The sequence below is a fragment of the Limulus polyphemus genome, unplaced genomic scaffold, assembly GCF_000517525.1.
Source record: "Limulus polyphemus unplaced genomic scaffold, Limulus_polyphemus-2.1.2 Scaffold829, whole genome shotgun sequence".
Lineage (NCBI taxonomy): Eukaryota > Metazoa > Arthropoda > Merostomata > Xiphosura > Limulidae > Limulus > Limulus polyphemus.
This window is the reverse complement of record NW_013666439.1, coordinates 162,660-180,957: the sequence shown is the minus strand read 5'-3', so window position 1 is coordinate 180,957 and position 18,298 is coordinate 162,660. Positions and strand designations below refer to the sequence as shown.

The following is an 18,298-nucleotide window of genomic DNA, read 5'->3' as shown; positions in this document are numbered from 1 at the left end:
GTTTTAATAAACATATGTCCGGTTGTATGACTTACAATACTATCGCTGTTTTAGATTCCTCAAGTAAAAACGGGTAGTATTCTCTATAGGGTATGGAAATTATTTGCATAGATTACGTCTGGTTTGTTTGTTGCGAAGAGCAAAGCTACACAATGGGCTGTCTATCTTCTGCTTACCTCGGGTATCGAACCCCAATTCTTAGCGTTCTAAGCGCTCAGATATATCTCTGAGCTATATGGAGTAGTTTTTCTCACCACCAAACACAAAATGCACCCTCACTTTTGAACTGATGAACTGGATAGAAGGAAACTAGTCGCTAACTCTTAGGCAAGTTTTGTCTTATCGAATAGAGGGATTTCATCGCTTAATAGCGTACCTGTAGTCCTAAAGTACGGAGCGCGTTTCTTTGGCAACGGGTCTCAAATCTTGAATCATCGGATTCACAAACCAGGAACGCTAACCACTAGGCCACTCTCGGCAATAATAGAACCTTGCAGAACTACTAAAATACCACTACTTCATTAAGAGCTTGGCAGAATGAAATTTAAATTAAGCCACACAATTAACAGCGTTCGAAAATAAAATAAAATGATCAGAGATTGTGCTGCGCGTGATAATGTAATAATTTGTTAGACAATCTCTATACATTACACCACAAACTTAAGTGAACAAAAAAAAAATAAAAATAATACTGGTTAGAAAAATGATCTCTAATATGGCATACGTTAAATGTACGTTTCACGCATCCTGTTTGTAAGTGGGGACTTTTTAGACGCATTTAGTAAGTGGTACTCATCATGAAAACAGAGTACTCTCATTTCATACCAAGACTTGTTTATTTGTTGTTTTTATGTGACCGCTTAAATCGTGTTATTATTATTATTGGTAAGTGTGTGACAATGTAATCCTCTGCTTCTAGAAATGGATTTTGATTAGAAGTAGAAACATTCGAAAGTGTTCAAATGTTGGGAATTGGATAAACACAGATATAAGGGATCGATCAATTTGGTGTATCCAGTTTAAAATTAGAAGTTTGAGTGTATGGTATCAGACAACAGGTGTGTAAAATAATAAAATGCACATCCTGTATAAGGTTGTGAAAAGTCACTTATGACACGCAATGTCCGCTCTCGACGTAACATGACCGTTAGAAATCGCCAGTCGTTTGCCCTTGCACTCAATGTGAACTTCAAGACAGCAACTTGAATTTTTAACAAGAACCAATCATGAGGGAAAGAGTTCATGAGCAAGTTTTAAGGCTGAAAAACTTGTTTCAGCTCTCTTGGACTTTAGTTGTCTTCACAAAAACTGGCAATAACACTACTAGTGTGTGTATTATCCTTCTCTCAAGAGTTAAAATTTCACGGCTTTTTTTGCCAAGACATAATAGCATCAGTCATACTGTAAACATCAACTGTATATAATCTTATTGCTGTGTTATAATTTCACCACCTTTGTTTATTAATAAAAAAAAGCAAAAACTTTCGCCTGTTTAATGTTACGAATAATACATTTTATGCGTACGCCATGCTTAAAGTCAGAGTTATGATTGACATTGTGTGTAGAACAAAATATTCCTATTGGCCAAATTATATCCTCTCACAAGATTTTGTTGTATAAGTGTTAATTAAAACTACCAGAAAATCTTTCACTCAGTTATATCCTCTCACAAGATTTTGTTGTATAAGTGTTAATTAAAACTACCAGAAAATCTTTCACTCAGTTATATCCTTTCACAAGATTTTGTTGTATAAGTGTTAATTAAAACTACCAGAAAATTTTTCACTCGGGAAACGATTTATATATAGGTGCGATATTACATAATTCCTGGAAATGCTCAGGAAAAAAAAAAAGAGTACAATATCCGATAATAACAATATCCTCACTTTTCAAAGGACAAAATGGAACAATCTTGATAAACCTTTGAAATAAATGGTTTTAGAAATGATTCTTTTCTTCTAAAATCCCATATAAACGAGTGTGAGTTCTCTTTGATTGTTTTATGCGTAAAGCTACATAAAGAGCTATCTGCGTTGTGTCCACCGTAGGGAATTAACCCGAATATTAGTATTATTAGCCCTCAGGGGCACTAGTCTGGGATGTATAAGATACATTACTCTCGTACTGCTGTATTTGAGAAAACTGAACACAGTAAGACATTAGATATAAAGCAGTTTTATGTTTTATCGATGCCTTCAGTGGCTCAGCAGTAAGACTGAGGGCTCACACCGCTACAAATACAATTTCGATACTCGTGGTGGGCACAACACAGATAGCCCATCGCGTAGCTTTGTGCTTAACAACAAACAAACAAAATCTTTATTCATTACAACCAGAATATTTGATTTCAAAATCCTACATAGAAAAATAAATTCTGTGGGTCGATAAAATCAATGGTTAGTCATGAGCTGGATAAAACAAACACCGCTAACAAAAATTCAATGTCTGATTTTTACTGAACATTTGTTTATGGTACCCGTTTTATACTTTTCAGACAATCAGAATTTGTTAACATTTTGTTTCTCAATTGTTGCTGCACAGCCTGCGGATTTAGCAAAACAACATTAAAAAAAATATTTTGGTATAAGTTAACAATTCTCTCAAGGCCTTGTTAGGAAGGCGGTATGTTAACCCAACAATCACCACTAAGTGAGAAAAGTTGTGTTAACATTGTTAAGGATTTCCACAATGACACGTTTACTGCAATCACCTAAGAATAGGCATCTCACTTCATTAAAAAAGGTACCAGGAAGATGACGATAAAGCGATTGGGTTTTACGTCAGCGTTTACCAGAATCTCTCTCTGGTTCCAACATTTTTTATATTTAACGTCATTTAAGATATAATTACTGTTTCTTACACTTTCCGAGATTATATATGTATCTATATTACCAAGAAAAATAAGTGTATTTTATAATCGTACACAGTCAAACAAAGCTAACTATTAGATGTTCCACGTCTTCAGGCCACAACTCTTGGACTACTCTTGTCTAAGTAATGGGATCTGATCGTCATTCTTATAACGTACCTACAGTATCAAAGTGCAAAGAGCAATTTTGCGGTGACGAGCCGCGAACCACAAATCTTTGGATTCACAGTCCTAGACGCTAACCATCAGGTCATGCCCAGAATTAATGTAATCGATAGATAGCATTTTCATTGGTTGTCGATATATACGTTCATTTTGTGTATAAATGAAACATGATTAGATCTATGATTTATAGGTAAAAAGAATATGATGATAAATATATTTTAGCTGCGAATATACGGGGATCAAATATAACATACAAATGAAAACAAGGTCAAAGAATAATATTAACTCATTTTTATATAATATATAATTGCGCAAGAAAAACAAATGCATCTTATTTTAGCCTATGTGAAATAATAAAACATTATATCCACAAATAACATTTTGTCAGTGTTGTCTACGAATTCTCTCATCCTTCCAGTAATTATTATTTAGTACGTGACTCATGGAAGTAGCTATTTAAAGTAGATTGGGCTGTTCTGGATAATTCTTAAAATATTCAAAATTAATTTGAATTAAATATGAGGTACCATCCTAGCATTCTTTTGATCAAAATTTAAAAGTTAAAATTTCATTAAACACTGATTAATTATCAGATTGAAAAACGTTGTACTTTTAGTAATATATTACGGTGCATAACTTACTTAATTAATTAAGATCCTTTTTAGCTGGTGGCTGCTCTGTAAAGTCACATTTTATGATGAAAACTTATATATGGTTTAGGTGAATAAGATGTTTAAAACAGATATGATTATTTATAACTATTTGACTCTAGCTTTTTTGTCTACATGAACCTGCTATTTAGAGCTGATAGGAAAGTTTTAGTGAAAAACAATGGGAATGATAAAACAAATAAGTAAACTGTATATTAATCTCAAGTTATTCACTTCTTTTTATATCATTCACTTCCAATATGGTCCTCACATTGTATCACATTGAGTAATTCTATGTTTTTACAAAAAGAAGCGAGTATTGTAACAGGTAAAAACATAGAATTGCTCAATGTGATACAATTTGAAGACCCTATTGGAAGTGAATGATATAAAAAGAAGCGAGTATTGTAACACATATCATTCACTTCCAATAGAGTCTTCACATTGTATCACATTGAGTAATTCTATGTTTTTACCTGTTACAATACTCGCTTCTTTTCATATCATTCACTTCCAATAGAGTCTTCACATTGTATCACATTGAGTAATTCTATGTTTTTACCTGTTACAACACTCGTTTCCCGGTGGCTCAGCTGCAAGTCAGGATAAATTTGTGTTAAAATTTAAGTTGAGATGGGCAGAGTACATATACCTCACCGTGTAGCTTTGTGCTTAACAACAAAGAATATGTTACAACACTCAGTGCAAAATAACTGATCAAAACAAAATTAGGTGAACTCGGTCATAATGAGTAATTCTATGTTACAATATTCAATGTAAAGAACAGACAAAAAACAGGTAAAGCACTTAATATCTTTGTAAAATACAAAAAGGACTCATAAGATATTTAACTGGATTACTTGAAATATGAATTAACAATTAACAAACTTATGGACTCAAAAGAAAAATGCATTTAAAGATCTGATGCAGACCTGGACCCCATCAATGTTTCTGTAACAATTACAATAACCCTTGTGATACTGATGTGTTCTTCATCTCAACAATGAATAGTAGAAATTGTATAAATGAATGAATAGAGTAATTACGTTTATCTCTTGGTGCATCTTTATGGATATTAAATCAGATCAGTTGATCAAATTTTTTCATGAAAAAAAAACACTTCAGTTCTGCGACTTTTTTTCACTGAGTGCATGAGATTGAAGACGGATAAATGAAGGTTTAAAAAAAACGTGATAGATTATGAAAAACTATCTAACATGTTTAATAAATTAAACATTTGATGCCTCAAATTCGAAATATTTATTTTATATTTTGTTTCTATTTTGTGTTTATCATTCAGCTTATGCATAGTCTAAACGATGTTTTATGCAAAATAAGACTAATAGTTTCTGTTGTATACATATGTTAAAGATTTGTTTTCTTTTACACCAAATAATGAATTCGACGAAGTGTCATAATATTATTCACATACCCAAATTAGCTTAGGTTAAGTAAAACGGACCCAAAACCCCACAGAATAATAATTTCCCGTGTTTTATAGCGTATATTTCAACATCAGTAATACGGGTAAAATTATTTTGTGAGGCTCTTTCGATTTCCGTTAGACAAGGCAATTTCAAGGAGCAAAAATGCAGAGATTTAAATGCCACGATTAATTAGCATAAACATTAATCAAGGTACTATTGAGAAACTTTCAGTGAACTTTAAAAGAGGATGTAGTGTATAAATGGAAGATCTACAAATGAGAAACTCTGATTCTTGAGAACCTTGTTTACTATTTCAGCATCTGGTGATAAATGGTCGGAGAAGTATGCTTTGTATGATAAATATAAGTATGACGGCTACAGCAATAAACATTTGATGTGAAACGGCAACAGTCATTTAATACTCGAACGTTTCGGAATGGACATATTCCATTTTAAGCTAGCTATCTTAAACAAGGTAAAATATTAGATACAAAGTTAATATAACAATAATGTAAAAACGAAACGTGAGATTTTAGATGAGACGTGTTTTGTAAGCTCAGTTTTCCACTTCAGCAACCTCAGTGTGATTTCTCACCACCTATGTTCTTCACTACTCCCAGCTATACGTACGGTGATTTCTCATTGTATTTACTTTCCTCTATCTCTAGTTAGATTTGCGTCGTTCTAGCTTAATAATTATTCTTTTTTTTTCTAGTAAGAATTATGGTGTTTTTCCACCCTACTTACATTTGTGTCGACTTATTATATTAGTTATTTTTTTCTAGTAAGAATTATGGTGTTTTTCCACCCTATTTACATTTGTGTCAATTTATTATATTAGTAATTTTTTTCTAGTAAGAATATTGGTGTTTTTCCACCCTATTTACATTTGTGTCGATTTATTTATTATATTAGTTATTTTTTCTAGTAAGAATTATGGTGTTTTTCCACCCTATTTACATTTGTGTCGATTTATTATATTAGTTATTTTTTTTCTAGTAAGAATTATGGTGTTTTTCTACCCTATTTACATTTGTGTCGATTTATTATATTAGTTATTTTTTCTAGTAAGAATTATGGTGTTTTTCCACCCTATTTACATTTGTGTCAATTTATTATATTAGTTATTTTTCTAGTAAGAATTATGGCGTTTTCCAACCCTATTTACATTTGTGTCGATTTATTATATTAGTTATTTTTTCTAGTAAGAATAATGGTTTACATTTGTTTACAATGGTTTATTTACATTTGTGTCGATTTATTAGAATTAATTATGGTGATATTCTACTCTATCTATCTTCCTCTGTTTCTTGTTACGGTGATTTTCAACATAATCACAGTAATTTAATTCTAGATACATTTTTTGGCGATTTTGTAAATGCTGAATACATGTACCGACTCAACGATTAAAATACTAAAAAGGATGTAACTTGGGGTTAAACAAACATTCACTGATTGTAATTAGACTTTATTTAGATTTGTACAGAAATAACACTAATAAACAAACAGTATGTCCGTAGTAAAATTAATAAGTATTTTGCAACTAAAAAAAAAACACACAGTGAAAATAAAATAAAAGTATCGACAGAGGAACACTGCTAAAGTATTTCATGCGGGACCGTTATAAACAGTACTTATTCTAATAACCAGGAATTTAATTTACAAAAAGGCTTTTTTTTATAGCGCGGATATCTTAAACTAAGTGTGCAGTTTTTCACATTTAGTTGGCCAAACTTTTAGAATAGAGCATAATGTTACTACAATCTCTCACGCTACTTATTTCTTTCTGAAAAATGAAAACTACATCACTTGCTTGTATTGTTTTACTTATTTTTTTTATTTTCGGAAAACTCTAAGGCTGTATACAAGATCTTGAAACACTCACTTTGGTTATCTTTTTTTGTTTTTGTTTTTACAGACACAACCACTCACACACTAAGAACAATCCAGGTAATGACACTTTGAAAATGTTTTGGGATTTTGTACGTGTGGTGCTTGTCCTGTAAATAGCCACATGAGGATGTCTTAGATGGCTTTCAAGAAAATTAATTTGTCTTTAATAGGAACAAAACCCTATTGATGCTGGTCAACTTTTGCAAAACAAAACACCATCATTAAACCACAGTAATTAAAAAATCATTTTGGAAACCACAGATCCCTGTCTAATGCTGTAATGTCGACAGTTACGATTATAGGATATATAGTAGCAACATAGACAAATTTACACTATTACCGCTAATTATTAATCATATGATCCATTTAAAACGTGCCACCAAAAAAAAAAAACTCCTGAACTCATTTGAAGGCAAGTGAATGCCAATATACAACAACTATCATATCTGAAGAAGGCAGACCAATGTTCTGTTGAAACATGTAGTATGTTCATCCATCAATAAAACTCTTCCCTATGTTTATATATCGTTGTTTGCCTACCTATTATTAAAACTGATATATTTACAGACAAACAAATGGACAAATGTATAAACAGACTTCGTGATAAGGAAGTTGTATGTTAGTGTAAAAACAGTTACTAATCAAAAATGCAAAACCAGTTTGTAATTAGAAAGTAGTAAAAATATTCTTGTAAAAAGATAACTTAAAAAATGTAAAATATGTCAAACAGAGTGCGAATTAAGGAAATCGTAGAATATTATTGTGCAATGGTTCAAAATAATGAAATAGTAAATTATTAAAAACACTTTGTAATAAGGAAGTTGTTAAATAATAGTACAAGTACAAGGAAAAAAAAGGTATCGCTAAATAAAAAGCTATGTAGAGCTGGCCGAATGAACTTGAAAAAAAAGGAACGAAACAAGATAGGGATGGAAGTGGACATATCACTTGATCGGCTAATGATAACATAGCAGACTAAGCTGCCTGGACTTCGCATGGAAAATAAAATCCCTTCATTACTGGCTTCCTAGCTTTGTCTATCGAAAGCTTAGTCTTTCAATAGAATCTCAGCTTTCATCATTATAACTTCCTTTTAGTTAACTTTAGAATAATACTTTTATGACTATTTTACAATAGAGTAACATTTTAGGATTGCAAATTCTGATTCTATTTGTTTTGTCAATGTGGATCAAGCGATATGTCCACTTCCATCCCTATCTTGTTTGGTTCCTTTTTTCAAGTTAAGTAGCCAACTCTACATAGTTTTCTATTTAGCGATAAAGTTTTTCCTTATATTTGTTTGTTTACTTTTTTATAAGATGGCGTACGTGGGTTACTAGGGTATAGAATGTATTCTAAAGCTTTATAAATTGTGCATAGAATAATAATAAAATAGGTAGTCAAAGATCGTGAAGACTACTTTGCTCTATCAAATGATGATAAAATTATAGTTACTGCTAGAACTAGGTAGGCGCTAGGTCTGTTGAAGAAAGATGATGATGAACGAAAATAAGAAATCTCAGACTTGGCTATTCGTCGGTTTTCGACTGTTGGATGCTCCGAATAGCTGAAAGGCAGCATATATACCGGTGATAGAGCGTCTATACCAGGTAGCTTTTCATAACTAGTTTCTGATGACATGTAGAGAAGAAAAATCTAGATTACTTTTGGATTACTTTAATACGGGCGCCCCCGTGCAATCCCTATATAGAGAATGCTAGCGCACTCTCTAATAAAATATTTAGTAATTTGGAAATGATAATATACTAACTTGGTGTAAAATAAAAATTGGTAGAAAATATAAGTTTAAAAACACTCTATGATTAACAATTGGTAAAGTTTCTCTTTGAAACAGTTCAATATAAAATAGAATTGTTGAAACATTTCTAAATGTTTGTTTGTTTGTAGTATTGCATAAGGCTACACAATGGGCTATCTGTGCTCTGCCCACCACGGGTATCGAAACCCGATTTCTAGCGTTGTAAGTCCGCAGATATACCGCTGTGCCACTGGAGGTCATTTCTAAATGACAGTGATAAAATTTTACTATAAGAGTGATTCGTAATTAAAAAGTGGTAAACATTAATGCGTTTGTGATAGAATTTCAGTGTGAAACAAATCTTAATGATGAACTGGAAAATATTATTGTAAAAACCGTTCAAAATAAGAACTGATAAAAGTTAAGTATAAAAATGGCTCCTAACTAAAACGTGGTAAAATTGCAAAAATTTTCTCGTTTTTATCTTAAGGAGTTACTTCCAATAAATAAAAATTTGTTGGGTCTTCCTACGTAGAACTCGACACACTAAAATAGAACCATAATAAACAATGAAAATTGACATATTATAAAATTTAAATTACGGAAATCAGGAAGCGACTCAAAGAAATAACTGGAAATTACACGGAATTTCTTATGATAAATTTGGTAAACATACATAAAACTTGAAATAAAAATTTGAATAGGAATAAAGCATGTGTTTATTATATTAATTCCCTTAAAACATCAGCGCACTATCAAACATCTTATCGTAAAATTACTATTTTCTTAAGTTAAAAATAATCGTCTCTACATGTATAGAATAAGCACTTTTAACTAAATTATCAAATTGTTATTATTGTTTTCATAAATGTTACGCTCCGGACAAAAACTGCACTCTGCCAGTTCATTTTGAAATCACACATCGCCTATGATAGAGAGTTGAGTTTGACTTAACCATACACGCAAGTCTAAGAATATGGCGTGCTTATAAAAATCACGTATTTGTAGTGTCTAAGTATAATACATTTTATATATACATTTAATCAGAGAAAACAAGAAAGTCTATTCGTGAGGGAGCTCGTATAATTTTATAATGAAATACATAAATCTTCTACTATAAAATATTTACAACATACGATTTTACTCCGATTAAACATTTGTTGTTTTTTTTTCAAAGTTTCTTATATTTATAGAAGGTAAAACTAAAGTGACAAAATATTTACGCATAACTTACTTATTTATGGAAAATATCATCGACAAAGTTTATTTCCTTTTGTGAAACAACAAGATCAGTTTTTGGAATTTTCTATCAAAGTTAATTTAAATGACTATCTGTTTTAGTTGGGTGTGGTACTTGAAACGTAAACTTTAGCAAATGGCATATAATACATAAATTCTTCCAAACAGTCCCTAATCTGCAAAGGTAGTTTCATAAGGACGTGCTTTAAGTAAATGTCAAAATCATTTTTACTACAAAGTATAAAGTTTGAATTTTTATTGCAAAATATTTGAGTATTATAATAAACATCTTGGCTTCTAACCCTAAAAGACCTTTTAAAGGAAAGAGAGTTCTAGAAAAGAATGTTCAGTAAATAATTTATTTTTTGCAGAATCATAACATGGTAGTCGTTTGATTAATGCATGCGAGATAGATATTAAGAATTCATGTTCAAGACTTTGATGGACCTGCGCGCTACTTAAGCTGATTAGATCTCCTTCTTTAGTACGAAAATTCCGAAAGTATTTAGTTATTCATGAGAAATAAAGTTTGAAATACGAGAATGATTCCCCCCCCCCCCATAAAATGACACTGATGGAATTTTATCACAAAATATTTGAAACTAATAACTGTAAAATATTTTATCTTTCTGAAATTTTTAAAGTCTAAAATTTAAATATAAAAGAACAATTTATTCCAACAACGTATTCGTTTTTTACTTATTTTTATTTTATTTAATATATATAAACTCACTAATGAAACGTAAACATTTTTTAAATGATATAACAAATAAAATGTTCTGATGCTCATACTTTCATTTAAATTCATACCGTGGAGAAGTTACTGATAATATAATAATTTATTCAGAATTTGATCACAACATTCAATATGTCTTGAGAAAACCTTCAACTTATCTCTCATGTCAAGAAAGGAGTTGAAAGTTTTGTCAATAGCTACTGAACTGGGAATTTCAGTATGTTTTCAATGAAGTTGTTTTTGTTAAACAGTCTAATTCAAAACAGTAAAAGTTAGACATAAGCACACATTGTATATATATATGGATTATAAATTGGCAATAAAGGATACAGATAACAGAATAAGATATTAAATTATCATTCTGTATTACATATGGTCAATGAAGATCTCATATATTTCAAATGACAATAATGTTTCTAGTAATTATAAATGGGTACAATAATATCCATTTAGTATTTCTACAGCAACCAATGTGTTCAGCAAACATTCTATACCTTCCAAAGCTTCATTTCGTCATTAAAGTATCGTATTTCCACTGTTCACTAATGATTCTTTAAAATCACACAGCTTTACAACCATGAATATTTTCTTAATATTACAGTTTTATTTTCTGAAAATAATTTATGTTATTTACTACTCTATAATATTTGCTGTGAAAGCTACTGTTTCAACCAATTATCAAGGTTTCCTATAACATCAGATATACTCACTGCTTACTAACGCTTCTACATAGCATTTAGTATTTCCAGTAACAACATATTTCCATACCATATGCTTCTACATAGCATTTAGTATTTCCAGTAACAACATATTTCCATAACAATCAATATTTCTATAGTAAATTATATCTAATTGAAAAGCCAGTGTTGCAGACAATTTCTTTTTTCTGCGATCATATGTGTTCTAATAACATACAGTTCTTATGACAATATTTAGTACATTTTAAAATGACCGTGAGTAAACAAACTAGTTAAAGCTAATAACTGAAATACGATTTTGATACAATTATTATATTGCATTGCCTCGTGTATGCTCTTCTAGTTCACTGAATAGACGGAGTTATATTTAACGAAACATGATATACAATAAATCAGGGCTGGATTATGAATAATTCTGTTTGACATTATCATAAAACTAAGTGTTTTATGTCGTGGAGTCTGAAATAAACGGTAAACAACGTTAGTTGAAGGATTACAGAACGCCGTTGATTTTATAGTCTACACATTTTGTGTCACCTTCTACAGCATAAGAGGGAAGATTAACTAAGTAGTTTCAACACGTTATATGTTTTTAGAACGTTTATTTATTGTCAAACAAATGTTTTTGCTCTGTAGTAAACAACTCGGAAGCGTTCAGGCTGAAGTTTGGTGTTACGGTTGTTCTACAATAAATCCTGGTCAAATGTTGTCGCAAAGCGCTTTATTGTTGGTGTAACAATAACAGTTGTCCGTTCCCTTCGATGTAATAATAACAGTGGTCCATTCACGGCCTTTATCAGTGACCACACGGTGTTATTTGTTCTCTTCGTGTGCATCATAGCCATGCGTAGTAATAAAGATTAATTTAATGAGTCATGAACATGTGAACATTCTATGGGGAAAAGCAAAGAAGTGAAAGAAAGCAATTCTGAACTGAAAATGTCTGTTCCCCTGCTTTACTTCACTATTCGCTAAGTTTTATTAAAATCGATTACATGAGGAGTTTTAAGTTAAGCTATTTAACTCAGTGAACAGAGTTTCCTTAACTTTAGCTAATAACTCTTGATGTAAACCAATTTTAGTAGCTCATAATATAGCATGTTTACTTAATTTGGTTTGGTCGTAGTTAAGCACAAAGCTACACAATGGGCTATCTGTGCTCTGTCCACCACGGGTATCGAAATCTGGTTTTTAGCGTTGTAAGTCCGCAGATATATCGCTGAGCCACTGAGGGGCGATTTATTTAAAGAATTACTTTGTGGACTTCCTAGTTATACATGTGTTAAGTTATAGACTTACACATGTGCATTTTGGTGGGTATTTGATGCGTTCAGTTGTTCAGCTATATTGTAGCCTGTGGTATATAATATATTTAGTCAGGGGGTTGCATTACAGGGTCTAGTGAAATGTTAATATGATCAATTAAACAGTTTCTTGTAACCTTTGGTGAGTATTTAACGTGTTCTGGTATTTACATTACAAAGTAGACTTTTGTTGAGTATTTATTGTGCATATATATAAAATTAGCGAATATTTAATGTGCTGATTTATAAGGTCACATTGTAAACTTTGGTATTTATTTTGTTTCTATATAAAATTTACACTGTACATTTTTATTCACAAAGCTACAGCCAAAAGGATAAGTAACTAAATCATTAGCGAGTATTTATTGTGCATATATATAAAATTAGCGAGTATTTAATGTGCTGATTTATAAGGTCACATTGTAAAGTTTGGTATTTATTTTGTTTCTATATAAAATTTACACTGTACATTTTTATTCACAAAGCTACAGCCAAAAGGATAAGTAACTAAAACATTAGCGAGTATTTATTGTGTTGATTTATAGGGTGACATTGGTGAATATTTATTGTGTTTCTTTGTATAGTTAAAATGCAGCTTTTTTTGGTGAATATGTTTATGTCTTGAGTTAAATAATGACCAATGTGTTTTTCAGTAGACTTAGGCTTTTGATGACACAAATACTTTTATGCATTTTTTAATTAGCTTAAATGTTAGAGTTAAAATAATCACTAACATGTTTTTATATATCGTAATATCTTTCAGTAATATGTGCGCTGCCCTAAGTAAATAAGTTTCCACATAGCAACAGGGATAAAATGATTGCAAACTTCTGTCTTCATAAACATAAAATAACGACCAGCAAATATAAATGGCTTCAAATGATCTTAATCAAACGAATGCACGAAGTAGTCTGATTTTTTGACATCGCATGGAGTCGAGCTCGAACCCAGAACCTCTCAAACAAGTGATCTTTAAAATGAGCTAAACGGTTAATCCATTGGCTACTGCTAGTAAGGCTTTCTTAATAACTGAAACTACTATATGCGTGTTATCATGGGAAGAATTTATCTATTAAAATCTAGTTTTTTTAAATATTATAGATGCACTATAGGTAATAGCTGAAGTAACAGTATGTCAACATGAGAACGATTGACGCGAGTTCTTTTTTTCTAATTAAATTATATTGTATCACATTAATGGTTCAGTTAACACTAGGTTACAAGAAGTGTATAGGTAGATCTAATTCTAACTAAAGGCCCTTTGGTTCTTTCATCTGGAATGACATCTTATGTGACACATAGGCAAAGTGGCCGCGGCAGAGATCCCTAAGATTGAGGTTTAGCCATCCTAAATTTAGAAATGCTGATTAGCTGGAAGGAAACCAGTCGGCAACACCGCTGCCTATAATAAAGTTACTTTCAACGCATATTGTGGCTCAAACCCTGGATTCGTAGCTTCAAGCGTTAGCCACTAGGCTACGCCCAACTCACACAAGAAACACACATTCGTGAATGAAAATAGTGCCTTACTGAAGGCAAACAATACGTTTTTCCAGAAATTATTAGGATAGAGAAAACTCACCTTAAACAAACGTAAAATGTTTGCTACCATCACTGACACTGAGCTGGAAGCTGCTCCAATAACTCCAGCGACAGGCTTTTGGGGGTTGCGTATTGGCTTCCGCCCATCTTCGCATCTGTATTGGGAGTCGTCCAGAGTGGTCAAAGATGCCTTTACAAACTCCATACTCTGCTCTAGCGCGTGGGTATCACGAGAACAAGTGTCAAGTATAAATGTTCCTAAAGTAATATTAGGTAGAAGACTTGGATCTCGGTTGATTTGATCCAAAGCGTAAAGCATGGCTTCCAATCGTTGAATTCCTTTCTCTTCTTTAATGGCTCCACAAGGTTTACCATTTTCTCCTACTGCTTCATGCATAGGGAACAACCCTCCTAAAACCAAGTCACCGTTTAGTCTCACCTGTTTGGATCGAGAATCACACGTTATCATGCCAGCCCGAAAAATTAAAAACAAAACCAGAATGTTTATATTGCGTTCTTTGCAGGAATACATTCTTGTTCTCGATTCACTTTGCCTGTATAAATCGGTAAGGATTTGGTGTGGTAGATTGTTCCATTTTCTCGGAGAAGAATAATGTAGACATCTTTGATTCACTTTGCCTGTATAAATCGGTAAGGATTTGGTTTGGTAGATTGTTCCATTTTCTCGGAGAATAATAATGTAGATATTTTTGATTCACTTTGCCTGTATAAATCGGTAAGGATTTGGTTTGGTAGATTGTTCCATTTTCTCGGAGAATAATAATGTAGATATCTTTGATTTACTTTGCCTGTATAAATCGGTAAGGATTTGGTGTGGTAGATTGTTCCATTTTCTCGGAGAATAATAATGTAGATATCTTTGATGAAATTACCTACGCCATGAGTAATCTTTCAGTGAGGAATATATATTTTTAATTTCATATAACAAGCATTTCAAAAAAGAGTACATGAAGATAATAGGAACACCCAGAACTCTATAGGAAGTGAGGAACAATACAATTCTGGCAAGCGCAAGGTGCAGTACCACTTGTAAGCAAACGCTACAGACGGGAAACTTAATAACACTCGATCTCGCGCCACTCTTCTGAAGGATTTAGCTCGACATCGCTTGCGCATGCTCTGTATAACCTGCGTGAACAAACAGTGGAGAATCGAAACTGTTACTCCTGACTTCATAGGATAAGAGTTAATGAAAATCATTATTCATTAAAGATGGAGGTAGCTTGAAAAATGTGAACTACGAGCACGTATACACAGGAAGCCTTTTATTTGTTTTACCTTTCGTTGACGTTCTTAACAGACGTAATTTTAAACTATATATTAACTGTTTAGATAAATCAATGTGGTGTTAAATTAAGAGGTGTCACATGAGTCCTGCTTTGCTGATAGAGAAGACTCAACAGTTCAAGCTACCTTGTAAATTTCGCTCACCTGTTGGGTAAATAGAGTGTTTGCAGTACAAGTAAGTGCAAACAATATACACTTTACCGTAAACAAAATTTTCTTAAAGTTGACTGATGTAAAACAACATGAAATATAACGAAGTATTACATTCAAATCTCTGGGTTTGTCATCTAGCGTACAAAAGCTAGGTTACATGTTTCTAAGGTGTGACTAAGTTGGTATTTTAATCTTCTAGGTTTTGTAAGAAGGTTAAAGTTTTGTTACGTGTGAGTTCATTTGTACATGTGACTCGTGTACTATAATTACCATGGTATGTGTGTGATGAAAGAAGCTGTACCATCGAGAGAGGTATAATTTATAGGATTTAAATGTGATTGAAAGTGCCCTCTAGATACTATGAATAATTATAATGATACAGGTATACAGGTTTAGTTAGTGTGTTTGTTTGTTGAGAAAGTTTGCATAAAGCTATACAAGGACTATCAACGAATAGCTGTTCCTAATTTTGAACTGATAGATTAGAAAGAAGCCAGCTAGTTTAGAGCACTTGGGATACTATTGTTTGACCGTTACTCTTGTAACGCACCCACGGCCCTAAATTGCGAAGCGTGTTCCTGTAGCAACGGGGCGCAAGCTATGAACCCTCTGATTCACATGTCAGACACTTAAAGTGTCAGATGAAGTGATTTTGCAGTGTTTCAGAATATATCACAAAATCACTTAATTTATTTCACTAAACTTTAAACTCAAAGTGTTTAGAGCCCTTCTCTCGCTTTTGATATTTGCTATAATTCAAAAGATGCATTGACTAATGGTAAATATAAACACTGAAAAGGATTTGAGCACATTAAAATGGCATAAGTAGGCAATGGTATGAAAAGCCTATGCAACGATGGCAACGTTGTTTGTAACGGGTGATAAATTTTAAATTAATCTAAGAAACAAAATTTTTGTTTAATCAAAAACAATAAACCCATATGATTTTGTTACTATTATTATTATTATCTGAAAATGTGATTTCATTTACTTTTCAGGGAAGCCATAATGTCCCAGATTATCATTTTGGTTTGAGTTATCTGCTGAGTACATGACTATAACAATTAGCATTATTTACTGTGAATTCATTTGTATAAAATCGTGGTATAGTGTGAAAGATGAAAGCAATTATGAAAATAAATATTTTATTACAGGAACTTTCGTTTTATGGTATATTTTATCTCACTGCTAACTGCTGAAGATTGATTTTTCTGCAATCCTCAATGTCCATGCAGTAAAATGTATTTCTTTTCCTCACCGTTGACATTTGTTTCATTCAATTACAATAAAGTATGCCATTTAGTTGTTATATTTTGTTTGTTGAAACAGTCTTTCCTTACGAGTTTATCAATAAAGTGGTAAAAACTTTATATTGAAAAATGTGATTTAATCTTAGCCTCATTTTATGTTGCAATGTGCAAACAGCGTGGGAGCTAGTTTTTCATAAATATTATGATGAAAATATATCCAACGAATGAAAAGTGTAGGTTTTGGCAAACGAATAAAGTAGTTTGCAATCTCTTCCCCGAAAAGTCTTGAGAAAGATAAAGCAACGAATGAAAATAGGAGCATTTTTCAACATCGTGAGCGAAGCCTAAAATATCCTTAATCATTGCTGAATATCTCACTAGAAAGAGGTATTGGAGGAATAATAACAGCCGGTGACATGAACCACCTAAAGAATATCACTTCTGCTAGTATTTGCCATTTTTTCCCCCGTAAAAGAGTTCCTGAAAACTGACCCTTCTAAGCAGAATGAAGAAATTAATTGCATGAAAATATTCGTTTCTTTTCAGAAACAATATCACAATATTTTGCGACGTTTCGTGAACACATTTATTGTTACATAAAAACGACTTAAGCATTAATTGTTACACGTTGTTGCTATATAAGTAAGAAATCCAACTGCATATATTTTCGCAACGCTGTAATGGAAATGTTGTGGCTGTATCGTAGATACTTTTTTACGTAGAACACTTTAGAAGATTACTTTGTGGTAGAAACTGTAACATGCAAGTGAAAAAGTTGTGCAGTTTAATGATATAGGTTTTTAACTGCACTTACAATGTTAACCATACAATAACGAATAAAAAACCAGCTATGTACAGGCTATGTAAAATTAACGTATAAATTATACAGCCATGGTTCACACATTAAATTCATATCGAGTAGTAGAAATCTCCAATGAGAGAACAAAAACTTTATGAATATCCTCACATTTATTGTCTTTTGTAGCCCCTGTAATTATAAGATAATTTATAACAGTCCTTGTCTCCTTGTTTATCATTTTGTTATTCTTGAGGTATCACATGTATTAAATTATTAAATCCTTATATAGAGTCAAAAGTAAATTTTATTACAAATGCTTAGGGAGAAATGTTACCTTATCTTCTTGTGTGGAACATATGGACGGCTTTTACTACTAACCTTTGCCATAAAATGCGATGTATTGTGACAGGTGAAAATCCACAAACACAGGTTAGTAGTAAAAGCCATAAAATGCGATGTATTGTGACAGGTGAAAATCCACAAACACAATTTTACTATTAACCTTT

The 18,298-nt window shown here is 32.0% G+C and overlaps 1 protein-coding gene across 2 annotated transcripts in view; it reads right to left on the bottom strand.

The window, feature by feature from the left end:
- The window catches only part of LOC106460754 (metabotropic glutamate receptor 8-like), a 116,805-nt gene extending 101,469 nt beyond the window's left edge, over positions 1–15,336 (bottom strand). For both annotated transcript variants that reach the window (XM_022387530.1, XM_022387531.1), the window contains exon 1: positions 14,323–15,336. In XM_022387530.1, the coding sequence (XP_022243238.1) occupies positions 14,323–14,814 (492 nt within the window). In that variant the 5' untranslated portion in view covers positions 14,815–15,336. The remainder of the gene's footprint in view (positions 1–14,322) is intronic.
- Positions 15,337–18,298: the final 2,962 nt, after the last annotated feature.